This window comes from Salmo salar, chromosome ssa03 (genome assembly GCF_905237065.1).
Source record: "Salmo salar chromosome ssa03, Ssal_v3.1, whole genome shotgun sequence".
Classification (NCBI taxonomy): Eukaryota; Metazoa; Chordata; class Actinopteri; order Salmoniformes; family Salmonidae; genus Salmo; species Salmo salar.
This window is the reverse complement of record NC_059444.1, coordinates 80,905,861-80,926,030: the sequence shown is the minus strand read 5'-3', so window position 1 is coordinate 80,926,030 and position 20,170 is coordinate 80,905,861. Positions and strand designations below refer to the sequence as shown.

The following is a 20,170-nucleotide window of genomic DNA, read 5'->3' as shown; positions in this document are numbered from 1 at the left end:
TGTGAAATACCACAGTGTGCAATCACAGCAGTAAGATTTGTGACCTGTTGCCACAAGAAAAGGACAACCAGTGAAGAACAAACACCATACAACCCATATTTATTTATTTTCCCTTTAGTACTTTAACTATTTGCACATCGCTACAACACCGTAATATAGACATAATGTGACACTTGAAATGTCTTTATTATTTTGGAACTTGTGTGAGTGTAATATTTACTGTTCACAATAAACTTTTTATTGTTTATTTCACTTTTGTTTAATATCTATTTCACTTGCTTTGGAAATGTAAATATATGTTTCCCATTCCAATAAAGCCCCTTAAATTGAATTGAGACAGAGAGGGGAGGGGGGCTATCTACAGTGTATAAACTACAGGGTCATCTAAGGTTTGAAGGTAACATATTTGTTTGTGTTTGTTTGTGTTGTTTGTTTTTTTTCCCGGAATTAAAAAAATATGAATTGGGACCACTAAACAATTCATTCCAATCCTGGTCTTGAAAACCTTAAGGGTGTGTGTGTGTGTGTGTGTGTGTGTGTGTGTGTGTGTGTGTGTGTGTGTGTGTGTGTGTGTGTGTGTGTGTGCATGCATGCGTGCGACACCAGGAGAGATATGTGAGACAGAGAGCGAGACAAAAAAGACAGACAGACAGACAAAGCTTTTTGGCCTCATACAGTATGTGTCACTATGTACTATAGAAGACACTAACATAATCTGTTACAGCTCTTCCTCAGTCAATCCCTCCCCTGGCATCATCTCATACCCCTGACAGACAGCTATCATCACAGAGCTGCATTCCTGTCTGGAGTCCCAGATAAACACAGAGTGGACACTTCAGACCTGGCTCCATACAGTATAGAGCACAGCATATGGTAGGAAATGGAGACTAGGGCCTGTACTGTGTGTAGAGTAGATCACAGGACCAGGGGGAAAGGGGGGACACTATATACAGTATAGATAGAGATAGTGATGCAGCATTTAAAGGCAATGTTTCCACATTTACGGTAAACAGTGCAGATGTCAGCCCAATCGGAAATTACCTGTAAATGTCAAGTGATCTACAACACGACTCGGATTGAATCCTGGCCATAGTCTAGAATAGATTCCCTCTGTCTCTCAGAGTGGGAGAATGAAAAACGGATTGTAGCTCAGCTGTCATCTATTCTTCTCCATACAAGACTCAACATCCAGAAGAAGTCTTAAAGCTGACCAGGGCTTCTGATGTGATGATAAAGAACATCATTAAACCCTGTTCATGTCTGGGCTCCCACGGACATCTCATCAGCATAATAATAACATCCCCGTCAACATCCGTCTGTTTAAACTAGAGATATCATTTTTTTTGCACGGGCTGCGTCTCAATCCACCACATCCGTATCTGTGGTGGAAGGTGGCCTAGCTACAGCGGTGTTTGTCAGACCTTGAGACATCCAGAAAGCGCCATGTGACTCATCTGAAGTCGGTACCGTCGATCTGCCAACTCCTGTCTGTAGCGTCTGTAACAGTTTGGGCTAATTTGACCCCTCTATGAAAAGGTGAGTTTCCCATGAACACGTACATGTTGTTTTGCTCTAAGAAGCCCACAAGCCTCACAAGACACGTCTGAAAGTAGCCGGGTACCAGCTAAAAATTATGGAAGTACACTACTGGTCAAAAGTTTTACAACACCTACTCATTCAAGAGTTTTTCTTTATTTTTACTATTTTCTACATTGTAGAATAATAGTGAAGACATCAGAACTATGAAATAACACATATGGAATCATGTAGTAACCAAAAAAGTGTTAAACAAATCCAAATATATTTAATATTTGAGATTCGACAAATAGCCACCACTTGCCTTGATGACAGCTTTGCACACTTTTGACCGGTAGTCTATATATGGAAGTAGTTTGGTTGTAAAATATGGGTAAAAAATATAAATAAATAATTTCCTGATTGATTGATTTTTTGACTATCTGTTGTTCCATGTCTGAATCTGTTATTCAATGCGTTTCTATTGGCTAATAGCAGTAAGGCCAAATAATTTGTTATTTTTTATACCTAAAGGAATCCTAAAATCCCCCCCAACTCTTAAAGATTAAAGACACTGGCAAAGGAGATGATGAAGTGTGTGTGTGTGTGTGTGTGTGTGTGTGTGTGTGTGTGTGTGTGTGTGTGTGTGTGTGTGTGTGTGTGTGTGTGTGTGTGTGTCTGGGAGTTATAAGATAAAGGATGCCCGACAGACAGAAGAGCACCAAAGACATGCGTAACATGTGAGCTCATCCCTCTCCCTGTTCCATACAGTACCTATAATCCATTAAAGCACAGGCCTCTCTCACACAGGCCTCTCTCACACACAAATTGATGGTTTGGACATCCTAGGCATACTTGACAAGATGACAGGGCAAATAGTGTGTCTCAACAGAGTTTATAGGTTGACTTTCAAGTTCCATCTAATAATATCGTTACACACAGCAAATCAAAGCCTGCCTGCAGATATAAACAATGTTAAAACCCATAATGCAGAGCGGTGCTTGCAATAAGTCAGAGAGGTAGTAGTAGTGTGTTTGGGGTTGGACTTGAAAGCGCATACCAGACCCAGCGATACCCTATTATGAGTAAATCAGTGCTGTGGGCTCGGTAAATTATGAGCCTGTGTGTGTGTGGGTGTGTGTGTCCTAGCCTCTTTGTGTGGTTGTTATTCATGTGCAGGTTACTGATTGATCCGCCAGGCTGAGGGAGTGGCGTACAAGGCAGAGAGCAGCTCCACATACAGGGCTCTGCTACCAGGGTCAGACACTCACACACTGACACAAGCATGTGTGAAGTGAGCACCCTCATTTACAGTCTATGATGAATGCAGTCAGACAAACATGCACATTGCACTCTCTCACATACACTCACACACACACACACACACACACACACACACACACACACACACACACACACCCACACACACATTCTGAAATACTGTAAAATAATACTGAGAGAAACATACAGCTCACAGTGTGTGTGTATATACAGTATGCACACACACACACCATCCATATCCCATCCCCACACAGACCCATATCCCTGTACAGTATCTCCACACACAGTTTCAGTTCTGATGTCAAAACCCCCATGTCTGATGGTAGCCCACTCCAAACACCCCCACACTGATCATGAAGACGACCTTCTCCAAACACCCCCACACTGATCATGAAGACAACCTTCTCCAAACACCCCCACACTGATCATGAAGACGACCTTCTCCAAACACCCCCACACTGATCATGAAGACAACCTTCTCCAAACACCCCCACACTGATCATGAAGACGACCTTCTCCAAACACCCCCACACTGATCATGAAGACGGCCTTCTCCAAACACCCCCACACTGATCACGAATACAACTTTCTCCAAACACCCCCACACTGATCATGAAGACAACCTTCTCCAAACACCCCCACACTGATCATGACGACAACCTTCTCCAAACACCCCCACACTGATCATGAAGACAACCTTCTCCAAACACCCCCATACTGATCATGACGACAACCTTCTCCAAACACCCCCACACTGATCATTAAGACAACCTTCTCCAAACACCCCCACACTGATCATGAAGACAACCTTCTCCAAACACCCCCACACTGATCATGAATACAACTTTCTCCAAACACCCCCACACAGATCACGAATACAACTTTCTCCAAACACCCCCACACTGATCACGAAGACAACCTTCTCCAAACACCCCCACACTGATCATGAAGACAACCTCCAAACACCCCCCACACTGATCATGAAGACAACCTTCTCCAAACACCCCCACATTGATCATGAAGACAACCTTCTCCAAACACCCCCACACTGATCACAAAGACAACCTTCTCCAAACACCCCCACACTGATCATGAAGACAGCCTTCTCCAAACACCCCCACACTGATCACGAAGACAACCTTCTCCAAACACCCCCACACTGATCATGAAGACAACCTTCTCCAAACACCCCCACACTGATCATGAAGACGGCCTTCTCCAAACGCCCCCACACTGATCATTAAGACAACCTTCTCCAAACACCCCCACACTGATCATGAAGACGGTCTTCTCCAAACACCCCCACACTGATCATGAAGACAACCTTCTCCAAACACTGCCATACTGATCATGAAGACAACCTTCTCCAAACACCCCCACACTGATCATGAAGACAACCTTCTCCAAACACCCCCACACTGATAAGACAACCTTCTCCAAACACCCCCACACTGATCATGAAGACAACCTTCTCCAAACACCCCCATACTGATCATGAAGACAACCTTCTCCAAACACCCCCACACTGATCACAAAGACAACCTTCTCCAAACACCCCCACACTGATCATGAAGACAGCCTTCTCCAAACACCCCCACACTGATCATGAAGACAACCTTCTCCAAACACCCCCACACTGATCACGAAGACAACCTTCTCCAAACACCCCCACACTGATCACGAAGAAAACCTTCTCCAAACACCCCCACACTGATCATGAAGACGGCCTTCTCCAAACGCCCCCACACTGATCATTAAGACAACCTTCTCCAAACACCCCCACACTGATCATGAAGACGGTCTTCTCCAAACACCCCCACACTGATCATGAAGACAACCTTCTCCAAACACTGCCATACTGATCATGAAGACAACCTTCTCCAAACACCCCCACACTGATCATGAAGACAACCTTCTCCAAACACCCCCACACTGATAAGACAACCTTCTCCAAACACCCCCACACTGATAAGACAACCTTCTCCAAACACCCCCACACTGATCATGACGACAACCTTCTCCAAACACCCCCATACTGATCATGACGACAACCTTCTCCAAACACCCCCACACTGATCATTAAGACAACCTTCTCCAAACACCCCCACACTGATCATGAAGACAACCTTCTCCAAACACCCCCACACTGATCATGAAGACAACCTTCTCCAAACACCCCCACACTGATCATGAATACAACTTTCTCCAAACACCCCCACACAGATCACGAATACAACTTTCTCCAAACACCCCCACACTGATCACGAAGACAACCTTCTCCAAACACCCCCACACTGATCATGAAGACAACCTCCAAACACCCCCACACTGATCATGAAGACAACCTTCTCCAAACACCCCCACATTGATCATGAAGACAACCTTCTCCAAACACCCCCACACTGATCACAAAGACAACCTTCTCCAAACACCCCCACACTGATCATGAAGACAGCCTTCTCCAAACACCCCCACACTGATCACGAAGACAACCTTCTCCAAACACCCCCACACTGATCATGAAGACAACCTTCTCCAAACACCCCCACACTGATCATGAAGACGGCCTTCTCCAAACGCCCCCACACTGATCATTAAGACAACCTTCTCCAAACACCCCCACACTGATCATGAAGACGGTCTTCTCCAAACACCCCCACACTGATCATGAAGACAACCTTCTCCAAACACTGCCATACTGATCATGAAGACAACCTTCTCCAAACACCCCCACACTGATCATGAAGACAACCTTCTCCAAACACCCCCACACTGATAAGACAACCTTCTCCAAACACCCCCACACTGATCATGAAGACAACCTTCTCCAAACACCCCCATACTGATCATGAAGACAACCTTCTCCAAACACCCCCACACTGATCACAAAGACAACCTTCTCCAAACACCCCCACACTGATCATGAAGACAGCCTTCTCCAAACACCCCCACACTGATCATGAAGACAACCTTCTCCAAACACCCCCACACTGATCACGAAGACAACCTTCTCCAAACACCCCCACACTGATCATGAAGAAAACCTTCTCCAAACACCCCCACACTGATCATGAAGACGGCCTTCTCCAAACACCCCCACACTGATCATTAAGACAACCTTCTCCAAACACCCCCACACTGATCATGAAGACGGTCTTCTCCAAACACCCCCACACTGATCATGAAGACAACCTTCTCCAAACACTGCCATACTGATCATGAAGACAACCTTCTCCAAACACCCCCACACTGATCATGAAGACAACCTTTTCCAAACACCCCCACACTGATCATGAAGACAACCTTTTCCAAACACCCCCACACTGATCATGAAGACAGCCTTCTCCAAACACCCCCACACTGATCATGAAGACAACCTTTTCCAAACACCACCACCACGGTCTTTGTTATTAGTCAATATCCTGTCTCCAGAGCTGAACAAATATGCCCAGAATGTGACAGCAGCTCCGCACACGTTCCGGCGGGAGACAAACAGGACAGATGATGACGGCATGACCAGACATGCACTCCCTGCTCCGATGCAAACTGTGGGAAGGGAGTTGTTGGGAAAGGAGACATTCAATGGGAATGGGTTGTGTACACTACACAGAGCAGCACAGAGCCAAGGGCTTAGGGTTAGAGACTGTGGAGACTCAGGTTGCGCCACAAATGGCCTAGCCCCTATGGGCCCCTGTCAAAAGTAGTGCACTATATAGGGAATAGGGTGCCATTTGGGATGCAACCTCAGAGAAAGGAAGCTGTAGGTTAAAGCAAATAGAGTGGGTTCTAGGAGTGGGTGAGTGAGTGAGACACTGTTAAGGGTGAAAGAGTGGGTGAGTGAGTGAGCCCCCATTAAGGGTGAAAGTGTGGGTGAGTGACTGAGAAACCGTTAAGGGTGAAAGAGTGGATGAGTGAGTGAACCACCATTATGGGTGAAACGTGATGCTGGATACAGGCTACGTACAGATACAGGCTAGAGGCAGGTGTTCACACATGGAGGTTAAACATAGTCAGGAGGGGAGAGAGACAACACAGGGAGAATGACCAGCCTGCTGAGTATTATGGATGGATGGATACAACACCTTTTCTCCCTGCTGAGTATCATAGATGGATGGATGGATGGATGGATGGATGGATGGATGGATGGATGGATGGATGGATACAACACCTTGTCTCCATGCTGAGTATCATGGATGGATGGATGGATGGAATATAGCACCTCGTCTCCATGCTGAGTATCATGGATGGATGGATGGAATGAATATAACACCTCGTTTACATGCTGAGTATCATGGATGGATGGATGAATGAATATAGCACCTCGTCTACATGCTGAGTATAATGGATGGATGAATGAATGAATATAACACCTCGTCTCCATGCTGAGTATCATGGATGGATGGATGAATGAATATAACACCTCGTCTCCATGCTGAGTATCATGGATGGATGGATGAATGAATATAGCACCTCGTCTACATGCTGAGTATCATGGATGGATGAATGAATATAGCACCTTGTCTCCATGCTGAGTATCATGGATGGATGGATGAATGAATATAGCACCTCGTCTACATGCTGAGTATCATGGATGGATGAATGAATATAGCACCTCGTCGACATGCTGAGTATCATGGATGGATGAATGAATATAGCACCTTGTCTACATGCTGAGTATCATGGATGGATGGATGAATGAATATAGCACCTCGTCTACATGCTGAGTATAATGGATGGATGGATGAATGAATATAGCACCTTGTCTCCATGCTGAGTATCATGGATGGATGGATGAATGAATATAGCACCTTGTCTCCATGCTGAGTATCATGGATGGATGGATGAATGAATATAGCACCTTGTCTCCATGCTGAGTATCATGGATGGATGGATGAATGAATATAGCACCTTGTCTCCATGCTGAGTATCATGGATGGATGGATGAATGAATATAGCACCTTGTCTCCATGCTGAGTATCATGGATGGATGATGAATGAATATAGCACCTCGTCTCCATGCTGAGTATCATGGATGGATGGTAATGAATATAGCACCTCGTCTCCATGCTGAGTATCATGGATGGATGGATGAATGAATATAGCACCTTGTCTCCATGCTGAGTATCATGGATGGATGGATGAATGAATATAGCACCTCGTCTCCATGCTGAGTATCATGGATGGATGGATGAATGAATATAGCACCTTGTCTCCATGCTGAGCATCATGGATGGAATGATATAACACCTTGTCTCCATGCTGTGTATCATAGACAGATGGATGGAATGATAACACCTTGTCTCCATGCTGTGTATCATGGATAAAACACTGCCATGCAGATGGATGGAATATAACACCTTGTCTCCATGCTGTGTATCATAGACAGATGGATGGATATAACACCTTGTCTCCATGCTGTGTATCATAGACAGATGGATGGATGGATATAACACCTTGTCTCCATGCTGTGTATCATAGACAGATGGATGGAATGATAACACCTTGTCTCCATGCTGTGTATCATAGACAGATGGATGGATGGATATAACACCTTGTCTCCATGCTGTGTATCATAGACAGATGGATGGATATAACACCTTGTCTCCATGCTGTGTATCATAGACAGATGGATGGATATATAACACCTTGTCTCCATGCTGTGTATCATAGACAGATGGATGGATGGATATAACACCTTGTCTCCATGCTGTGTATCATAGACAGATGGATGGAATGAATTAACACCTTGTCTCCATGCTGTGTATCATAGACAGATGGATGGAATGATAACACCTTGTCTCCATGCTGTGTATCATAGACAGATGGATGGATGGATATAACACCTTGTCTCCATGCTGTGTATCATAGACAGATGGATGGATGGATATAACACCTTGTCTCCATGCTGTGTATCATAGACAGATGGATGGAATGAATATAACACCTTGTCTCCATGCTGTGTATCATAGACAGATGGATGGAATGATAACACCTTGTCTCCATGCTGTGTATCATAGACAGATGGATGGATGGATATAACACCTTGTCTCCATGCTGTGTATCATAGACAGATGGATGGATGGATATAACACCTTGTCTCCATGCTGTGTATCATAGACAGATGGATGGATGGATATAACACCTTGTCTCCATGCTGTGTATCATAGACAGATGGATGATGGATATAACACCTTGTCTCCATGCTGTGTATCATAGACAGATGGATGGATGGAATATAACACCTTGTCTCCATGCTGTGTATCATAGACAGATGGATGGAATGATATAACACCTTGTCTCCATGCTGTGTATCATAGACAGATGGATGGAATGATAACACCTTGTCTCCATGCTGTGTATCATAGACAGATGGATGGATGGAATGATAACACCTTGTCTCCATGCTGTGTATCATAGACAGATGGATGGAATGATAACACCTTGTCTCCATGCTGTGTATCATAGACAGATGGATGGAATGATAACACCTTGTCTCCATGCTGTGTATCATAGACAGATGGATGGATGGATATAACACCTTGTCTCCAAGGCTCTTCGAGAGTAACTTTCCCAATCCACCACCCATGTATGGCACCTCACTGGCACACATTCTGACGGCAGACATCCAGGACCAGAGCAGACGATCTGTTAGCCAATCATCATCCCCTATAGACCAGATATTAAGTAATCTGATGAGGGCTGTATATTGTAGACCACATTACATTTACATTTGACATTTTATTCATTTAGCAGACACTCTTGTCCAGAGTGACTTACAGTTAATGCGTTCATATTAAGATCGCTAGTTGGGACAACCACATATCACAGTCATAGTAAGTACATGGAGAAGATGACATGTACACATCCGTCCATTGGCGAAACAAAAAGATAGTGTTGTAGGACATAAACCTTGTCTTGCTGCAGGGCAGTGGAGAGGAAGCAGTGGTGAGAGGACCATCAACCTGTCAATCAACTGTATTTGGAACCAAACTGTCAAGAGACAACATTATCTCAAATGGAAACACACTCTACCACATCAATGTATTATTCATCTCTAATCTACATATAATGATACACAGAGACCATACTGCAAGTAAACATCATATTCTTCTTGAGCTTTTCATGAAGTATCTTTGGCCATTGTGTGACCTCCAGACCTTGAAAAGCACCTCTCATTATACCAACAGATTAGCGGTCAGGTGGGTTCACTAACGGCTCTTGTTAGTACTTTGCCATCCCAGACAAAGTTTTCAAACATCTTGTGAATTATTTGACAGCAAGAATACAGTCAGACTTAACTATTGTCAATAGTCAGACATTGTTTAGTCAAAGACTAACAGAAATGGCCACACCTGGCTCCATGTGTGGCTCTTTGAAAGGAGAAATTCACAACAAGGGTAACTTGATGATCAACTACCTTTAAGTAATAAGGCACCTCGGAGTTTGTGGTATTTGGCCAATATACCACGGCTACGGGCTGTGTCCAGGCACTCCATGTTGCGTCATGCATAAGAACAGCCCTTAGCCGTGGTATATTGGCCATAATATACCACAAACAACCGAGGTGCCTGATTGCTGTTATAAACGGTTACCAACGTAATTACAGCAGTAAAAATACATTTTTGGCATACCGATCGAATTTCAGGGCTCGATTCACAGCGTTTATAATATCTAATAACTCATCACAATCAACAGAACAGCAAGATGTGTTGAAACAGTATATCACTCAACAGTTAGACGGTTAAAGTGGGATGGTGGGATACTGTGAAGTGGTTGGAGCTTAGTGACTCAGTCAGGGATCATGGTGGCAATCATAACTGACCTTTAGAGTACAGGAAAATAAATCATTTTCCCATGCCAATGTACATGTATCTCTCTGGGGCACGTTCACTTTCCCTCAATACAGATAACCTTCGCGCGCGTGCGCGTACACGTAACCTACATTTACATATTTACAAGTAACCTAAAGTTACATCACTGAAGCTGATACTGTGCACATTTAGATGGACAACTGTAAAATAACAATGTAAAGTGTTAGAATAACATTACAGCAAAGTAATAACAACAACAGGAGTATCCATAATAAATATTCCATCAAATGGCACACCTACCTGAATATCCTGATTTCTTCATGATGATCCTTCGTACAGAAACGACTTGCTTTAAGCCTCGATATGAGTTGTTATTTTAGCCAGGCAATGTCTCCGACGTGTTCGATGTTGTCCGTGGCAATCAGATTTACAACCGTAGTTTCACAGGTATCTCGGTGCGCGCTTTTCTCCCTATTCCTCCCAATCCTGGAACGTTCAGCTTTCCGAACACACCTGGCTGGTGGGAAAATCAGGGGAACCGCTACTTCGTGGACTTGAAGTAAATGAGTGAATTATTGAATTTATCAGGATCGAACGCAGACAACAGGGAGTTAACCTCAAGGCCAGGCTATCTCTAGATAAGTAGAATGGATACAAACATACCTGCGCTAACAACGCACGCCCAATCTGAAGGCGGGACTTGGAGCAATATACTGTACACAGTAATCAGAGGAAGTTATGTCAAAGTTCACGGTGATGACACTGTGGGCTAACCCATTGATAAAATATACATTTAGAAATCACAGCATGTCAACAAATAATTGCTTACAGCAGTAGGGTGGATCATTACTCACTTTAAAATAAGAATCCACATCAGTGTTTGATTGTTAATAGGCTACAGTTGTAATATCCTTTTCATGTACAGTATCACTTTAGGTTGAAAAGACTTCGGCAAAGACGTTTTGCTGAAGTCCAAATTCTAGTGCTTATGCTACAACAGATGTGTGAAAAGACCCAATGAACAGGTGATTAATACAGGTGATTAATGAAGGATGCAGCCAGCAGCTCATTCAACCATTCTGTTATGTCAGTCATATCAAAGTGTACAACTGTCAGTGTCATTCAAACATGCAAATAAGTCTTGATGAAAGTATCCTCGACCTCATACAATGTGCTGCTATTCTGATCTGAGGAGACCTCTTGTGGACGTTTCTTGAAGGACAAACATTTGACATCCTGTGTACTTCTTCTAAAACCTAGGTGAATAGAAGCAAGTATTGTTGGGTTTTATTTCACTTATTAGATGTGATGCATTACCATTTACAGTAGATGTAGGCCTAAGTATGAACGGACTGTAATGCACTAATAGGTTTATATTGTATTAACATAGATTGAGCAACATATAATAGACATGACTAACTGGAGGGTTGCTGGCTAGTAGGAGTGTAGGCTGAGTAGACTCTTGACACACACACACACTGCCTGGTTGTGGGGCCGCTCAAGGACAGGTGCACGGGAGGGGCTGGTAGAATGGAAGATGGCTGTAGCACAAAAAGCAGAAACTGTCCTAACTAGCATAAAAACAGGCACTGTCCTTGGGTGTCTGACTCTCGGGTACACACATGAAGATAAGCTAGAAGACAACTATGCTTGGCAACAAAGATGCGTCTAGAGGCTGGGACCAGCCTGCACGCCAACGATAGGCTGGAGTAAGTTTAAACCACGCTCATCCTCCCTCTGACAGGCCAGCAGTGAGCAGGAACTATCTCTGTCAGAGTATTTAATGAAGAACTTATGATGTCATTTTCAGTTCTCTGTTTGCCCTGCGAGGTGTTACAGTGAACCCGTATATACGAAGATTGCATTTACCATTTATTCTGCTCGACTAATTCTATTAATAAACAGCTGAAAATATATTCAGTAGCCTAGTGATAAATTTTGTTCTGATACCAGAATTGAATTGACGCAGCCCTAACAGTATGTAAAAAAAAAAATATTGAAAAAAATGTAAAAATAAGAAGCAAGTATGTGTAGCTGCTGTCCAATATGGCGACCTTCATATAGGTTACTGGGTGTGTCGAAAAGGAGTGGGAGTATGTGCCTCTGACCTGGCTGAGGTGCTTCCCACTGGGCAACTGTATCACGATGTCGCCGGCGGTAGCTAACATTGCGACCAGTGCATCAGTGTTGTGTCAAGTTGCCTGCTGACCTGAGGTGTTTCCCTCTGGGCAGCTGTATCACGATGTAGCCGGCGGTAGCTAACATTGCGACCAGTGCATCAGTGTTGTGTCAAGGTGCCTGCTGACCTGAGGTGTTTCCCTCTGGGCAGCTGTATCACGATGTAGCCGGCGGTAACTAACATTGCGACCAGTGCACCAGTGTTGGCAACTGTATCACGATATTAGCCGGCGGTAGCTAACATTGCAACCAGTGCACCAGTATTGTGTCAGGGTGCCTTAACATTGCTACCAGTGCACCAGTATTGTGTCAGGGTGCCTGGTGCTGACCTGAGGTGTTTCCCTCTCACAGTCTCTCACAGTCTCATGTCAGAATTAGACGTTCATCCACGTTCCTCAAACGTCAAATTTTGAAGTTGTTCAAAACACCATATTTAGTGTTTAAGGTTAAGTTTAGACATCTCACTAAAGGCTTCAGTCATACAAAAGTTATACTTAAATCAGAACTGGTTCCCTAGCAGATTAGTAAGAATGTCTCACCTCATATTCAAGAATGGCCTTTTACCTTTATTCAGATTACAACCTCTCAATTTCAGTTATTTGAAAATGAAATAAACTCCAGAATATGGCTATTTTTAAAACAAGCCATACAAAGTTGGTTGCAATTTCACTTTAATCTATCAGGAAAAAACAGAACAAATATTACAACAAATATTATGGTTCAACTCAAATATTGTAACGGCTGTCCAAAACGCAGCAGGAATGTGGATGCTCATCTTGAATATTTATTTTAAATAAAGTGAACACCAAAACGAAGACCGACAGTTTAACAGGCTATACTACTACAGCAGTGCTAAAGACAACTACCCACAAAATACCAAACCAAACACACACCTATATATAGGACTCTCAATCAGAGGCAACTAGAAAAACCTGCCTCCAATTGAGAGTCCAACACCCAATCCTAAACAAAGAAAAACTAAACTAGACAGAACGTAGAAATACATACAAAACACAAACCCTCTGCCACGTCCTGACCAAAACTAATACAATTACTCCCTCTGCTGGTCAGGACGTGACAAATATACTAATTGATTAAAAAAAAATCTACAGTACCAGTCAAATGTTTGGACACACCTACTCATTCAAGGGTTTTTCTTTATTTTTACTATTTTCTACATTGTAGAATAATAGTGAAGACATCAAAACTATGAAAAAACACATATGGAATCATGTAGTAACCAAAACAGTCTTAAACAAATCAAAATATATGTTATATTTGAGATTCTTCAAAGTAGCCACCCTTTGCCTTGATGACAGCTTTGCATACTCTTGGCATTCTCTCTAACAGCTTCATGAGATAGTCACCTGGAATACATTTCAATTAACAGGTGTGCCTTGTTAAAAGTTAATTTGTGGAATTTATTTCCTCCTTAATGCGTTTGAGCCAATAAGTTGTGTTGTGACAAGGTAGGGATGGTATGCAGATTATAGCCCTATTTGGTAAAAGACCAAGTCCATATTATGGCAAGAACTGCTCAAATAAGCAAAGAGAAACTACAGTCCATCATTACTTTAAGACATGAAGGTCAGTCAACCCGGAAAATGTCAAGAACTTTCACATTTTCTGCAAGTGTGGTCGCGAAAACCATGAAGCACTATGATGAAACTGTCTCTCATGGGGACCACCACATGAAAGGAAGACCCAGAGTTACCTCTTCTGCAGAGGATAAGTTCATTGTAGTTACCAGCCTCAGAAATTGCATCCCAAATTAATGCTTCACATAGTTCAAGTAACAGACACATCTCAACATCAACTGTTCAGAGAAGACTACACGAATCAGGTCTTCATGGTCGAATTGCTGCAAAGAAACCACTACTAAAGGACACTAATAAGAATAAGAGACTTGCTTGGGACAAAAAACTGGAGCAATGGACATTAGGCCAGTGGAAATATGTCCTTTGGTCTGATGAGTCCCAATTTGAGATTTTTGGTTCCAACCTCCGTGTCTTTGTGAGAGGTGAATGGATGAACGGATGTAGGTGAACGGATGATCTCTGCATGTGTGGTTCCCGCGGTGAAGCATGGAGGAGGAGGTGTGATTTAGGTCAGTGATTTATTTAGAATTCAAGGCACACTTAACCAGCATGGCTACCACATCATTCTGAAGCGATATGCCATCCCATCTGGTTTGCGCTTAGTGGGACTATAATTTGTTTTCATTGGTCAATGACCGATGACCAAGAAGGGGAGTGATGGAGTGCTGCATCAGATGACCTGGCCTCCTCAATCACCTGACCTCAACCCAATTGAGATGGTTTGAGATGAGTTAGACCACAGAGTGAAGGAAAAGCAGCCAACAAGTGCTCAGCATATGTAGGTACTCCTTCAAGACTGTTGGAAAATAATTCCAGGTGAAGCTGGTTGAGAGAATGCCAAGAGGGTGGAAAGCTGTCATCAAGGCAAAGGGTGTTTACGTTGAAGAATCTCAAATATAAAATACATTTTGATGTGTATAACACTTTTTTGGTTACTACATTATTCCATGTTAGTTATTTCATAGTTTTAATGTACTCACTATTCTACAATGTAGAAAATAATACAAATAAATAAAAACACTTGAATGAGTAGGTGTGTCCAAACTTTTGAATGGTACCTCATATATACAACCTACCCCCTGAAAATACATTTAAAAGAATACAATGAAAGTTTAGACATGAACTCCGAATTTTTTAAGTTAGGGTTAAGTTTAGGCATTATCTCTGAATTCTTATGGTTAGGCATTAACTCCGAATGGTTAAGGTAAGGGTTAAGGTTTGGGATAGGCCAAAATATCAAAAATAACTTTCTGTCGCTGGATTCGAACATGCAACCTTTAGCATTAGATTCAGATGCCTTCACAACACACTAGCAAAAACAGAACTTACTTGAAGGTAACACTACTCATAATTGCCCCTAGTGGCTGGCTTATACGTCATCTCCAGACAAGAGTATGTGAGCGGAGTTGAGCGTTCTGAAATCCCGCTCATCATTCAATGTCCTTTACAACCGCTCCACTAAAAAACACTCCTCGCTCAAAGAATAAAAAACTACCGCTCCATTAATTGAAACCACAACCACCATCTATTTTTGTGACTACCTGGACCTACCATTTGTTTTTTTAGTATTGAAACCAAACCATATGATTTGAATGAAAAGTATTTTAATTAACAACTGTAAAACGTGACTATAAGAAGCGCTCATCATTTCAATTAGGCTGCATGTCATATCAACAGCACTCGCGAGTGATACACATTAGGCTGGCAGTGACATTAAGCACTCAGGACTTAAACAACATTTATTTGTATTAAGTCATTATAGTCTACAAATTGCACACATGACTTACTAAGAATCAAATAGAAAATAAACGAAATATGCCTTATTACGCTCCATCTACAGTGCCTTTGAATTCGTTTTTTAGAAACATGAGTTTTGCCAGTCTGTGGCTTCAGGCTCATGTGATGGTGTCTGGAGAGCAGGCCAGCAGCGGAGAATACCCTCTCAGCGCTTGGAGAGCAGGCCAGCAGCGGAGAATACCCTCTCAGCGCTTGGAAAGCAGGCCAGCAGTGGAGAATACCCTCTCAGCGCTTGGAGAGCAGGCCAGCAGTGGAGAATACCCTCTCAGCGCTTGCAGAGCCAATGGGGATGCTAAACACCCTTCGGGCCACTTTTGTGGTCGACAATGTCTCTTGCATTGAGCCTATTCTTGCAACCGCTGGTATGCCTGGATAATTGCCTTGTTTTAGGTTTGTGTAATTTCGGCAAAATGTACAGGCATGGACGTATGGCACATTTGCAGCAAAGGTATTCATATTCAGGTTTTGAGATACGGTTATTTAATAGGGCTCCAGATTAGAGTGTATCTCCCGTTGGAACACCTGTGTGGGATCAACAATCCATTTTCTACAATATGTATTAATTGAGTTGTTAACTATAGGACAGAATTTGCTTTTGGGCTTACAATGGGTACCAGTTCTTTGTTGGGTTTCTAGGCCCGAAACAGTGTTTTGAGAAAACGTGCTTAAGTTTAAGGCCGTGTGGCCGATACATAAAGCTTATTAAAGAACAGTGATAACATCAAGAGCGGTGTGCGGGTTTCATCTTTTTTCTCATTTTATTCAACTGTTACCGTGCACCTGCAAAAAAGATAGCTCAGATGTGCCATGCCTTTTGAATATTATTGATAATAGAACAAAAATGGACGGAACCTTTAAGAGATCAGATTTTTTTGTTAGTAAATGCTTTGCTACAATGACACACTTAGCTAGCTACCCACCTCGTTCCTTTCTGTTAGCATGTGCACGTATTACGTACACCATCATGCTTTAGGGATACCTGTCTTTTCAGATTCCACAATTATTCTTTAGTTGTGGACACTACATCACTGCACTCCCTATCTTGCTATTGGTCCTCATCTTTGTACGTCACCTTTATTTTTCAACTGTGTGTTTTATCAGTTGCTTTGTGAAAAATGTAGCATAGTAGATGACAGTGGCTAAAGCAAGGGGCTGTAGCAGCACACAAGTAGACTACAAGTGCATGCTGGGCCGGGAATGCCCTGAGCTCCTGAATGCCCACATACTCCGCTCCGGAAGTCCTCAGACATAGATGGACGTTGAATACTTACTTGTATCACGGGTGACCTGCCTGCTCACCAATGATCAGTACTTTTAATACAAAACCAAACAATCAGTTGCAAACTTAACTGATGATCCTATCAATTCTTTCTTATCTATGTTTTGAAATGACTGTATGTAGGTTACTGCATCTAGTATGAAACTGGTATGATCACACCAGAGATAATGTAGGCTGTTATAACCACATCCTCTCAGTCAGATGCAGCCCCATGTATACTGATCCAAAATATGACGCAACATGCACTAATTTCAAAGATGTTACTGAGTTACAGTTCATATAAGTAAATCAGTCAATTTAAATAAATAAATAATGCCATAATCTATGGATTTCACATGACTGGGCAGGGGCGCAGCCATCAGTAGGCATGGGAGGGCATAGGCCCACCCACTGGGGAGCCAGACCCAGCCAATCAGAATGAGTTTTTCCCCACAAAAGGGCTTTACTACAGACAGAAATACTCCTTTTTATTTCAGCTCATGAAAAACAGGACCAACATTTTACATGTTGCGTTTGTATTTTTGTTCAGTATACAGTAGTTCAGCTCAGCCTTCCCCCTTTCAGTGTTGGACTGACACATCAACTGACTAGTGTTGTCAGGCAAGCAATTCATTCTGTATGTGCCAGTTCAATGTGGACCCTAAGAGAGCCAATTGACAGGGCAAGGAGAAAAACGTTACATAATGGCCATGTTGAGACCCAGACCAGATATCTGAATGAATCATTGAAGGTCATCTTGACTCATTGGAGGACAACTACAGTGTTATAATAATGTAAGGTACTTTACATTGAGGAATTCTTGGGACTTTTCTTCCATCAGTCCAGGGTTGAGGTTCTATGCGACGTCACAAGAAAGTAGGTGTAATGTTGTGGGTGCTGCAGCCTCGTTGAAACAACGTTTACACGATGAGCTGTCACAAAATCTCTCGACAGAGCACTTTCACAGTACATACATTCTTATTTCACAGTATCTCGCACACCCTTGTTTTTTCCTCGTGGGAATGTCTTCTGGGTCGGTCCATATGATTTCAATCACTTTCTGTCTGCACCCCTTTTGATTTGAACACAACATTTCATACATGTTTGGCCATGGTGGAAGTGGTCAGAAAGTGACAGTTTGGACCTGAATGCCAAAACATTCAGGATAGAGGTGCTCAAAGTTGACCCATTTTTTACCATTTGACAAGCCTGTTTGTAAGCTTTCAAATTATATCAAAGTACATTGATGAAGACATGGATGTCTCATGGTAGGGTGGGGAATGCAAAATGGGTCAACTTTTAATGTTTTGGCATTCAGGTCCAAAAAGTCACTTTCTGAGCCCTTACTCTATGGGCAAACATGTATGGAAAGTTTCGTTCAAATTAAAGGAGTGCAGTCAGAAAGTGATTGAAGTCATATGGAACTTCTTTTGAATTGACGTACAGGCCCATACTTCAGAATCAGCAATGTTACAGCTAAACAGGAAATGACTGGCTGTGAGTGTAACACATAATATAAAGTATGTTTGTTTTTTCAGAAATTGAAGTATGTGAAAATGTCCTGAGAAATATGACGGATTGAATTCACTGTAAACATCAGCAGGGACTGAGTGAAAAAGTTACTTGGCCAGTTTGTGGTGAAGGTTATGATGAAACCTTTAATCAAGTTAGTCAGCATCATTGTCGTGTGGGTAAGTAAGCTTAACCTATGTTGTTTCCTGTAAACGGGGGTCTTGACTTCCTCTCTGCTTGCAGTTTCGACCATCCGCTGCACCAACACACGTGCACAAAGGCAGGAAGTCTCGTCTCTATGCCATCTCTAAGCAGGCTCCATGCGCACACAAACACACACATACCTCTACCATCACACAAAGACACACACACACACAAGCACACACAAAGCACTACAATTACACAAAGGCACACACACCTCTGTACATACACGGTACACTTGCTGCACTATATAAAAACACTCGGGTCCACAGCGGGAGAAGAAAGTCACGGCTTTAACCAAACTTTCACCACATCTAAGTGGTGTGTGCAATGAAAACAACATGCACCTCCACTGTGGTCTGGTGTTGTGCATGCTTTAGTGACAAACAGTGTGACATTTAGGCCCTTGCCTTTTGACTCATGGAAAGACTGCCTTGCAAGGCTTTAGATGTAACGAATCTCTAGATGTAACGATTCTAAACATTTTTGTCTCAGAGACTGAGCAAGCAATGGCTCCTCTCCCCATCCAAAAATGCCTTGATTAACACAAACTAGTTCATACTTAATTTGTATCAGCCAACCGTCTGAGGGACCAGTCACTAACATCTCAGGGAACAGTGGTGGTCCACAGACCAGGGGTTGAGGACCACTGCTCTATTGGAAACCCTGAACTCAGCTATTAAGTTGTTGTAGAATGACACTCCACTGGAAAATTATTCTGCATTAACACACATTAGTATAATCGCAATGCAGTGTAACACTTGTGTTAATGAGTCAGTAGGTGGACTTATTGTCTGATAGTCATTCAGGCTTTCAGAATACTGTTTTTTTAAGAAGAGTGGGTTTCCACTCCTTTTCCTATTTTTGTGATTTAATGAGAGAGACAGGAGTGAATGGAAGGGAAAAACGGTATTTAGTAAAGCGGTAGACTTGTGATTGGATCCCAGCTAGCTAGTGGGCTATACAGTAAGTGCTGTAAGGTGACATCATTACCGGACCGACCAACCCCAGCCTGTCCA

At 42.8% G+C, this 20,170-nt stretch overlaps 1 protein-coding gene across 2 annotated transcripts in view; it reads right to left on the bottom strand.

The window, feature by feature from the left end:
- The window catches only part of LOC106606602 (septin-9), a 157,842-nt gene extending 146,597 nt beyond the window's left edge, over window positions 1-11,245 (bottom strand). The window contains exon 1 of one of the 2 annotated variants that reach the window (XM_014202917.2): window positions 10,908-11,245. In XM_014202917.2, the coding sequence (XP_014058392.1) occupies window positions 10,908-10,929 (22 nt within the window). In that variant the 5' untranslated portion in view covers window positions 10,930-11,245. The remainder of the gene's footprint in view (window positions 1-10,907) is intronic. The other variant, XM_045715576.1, reaches the window with a different exon arrangement.
- Between the last annotated feature and the right edge of the window lie 8,925 nt (window positions 11,246-20,170).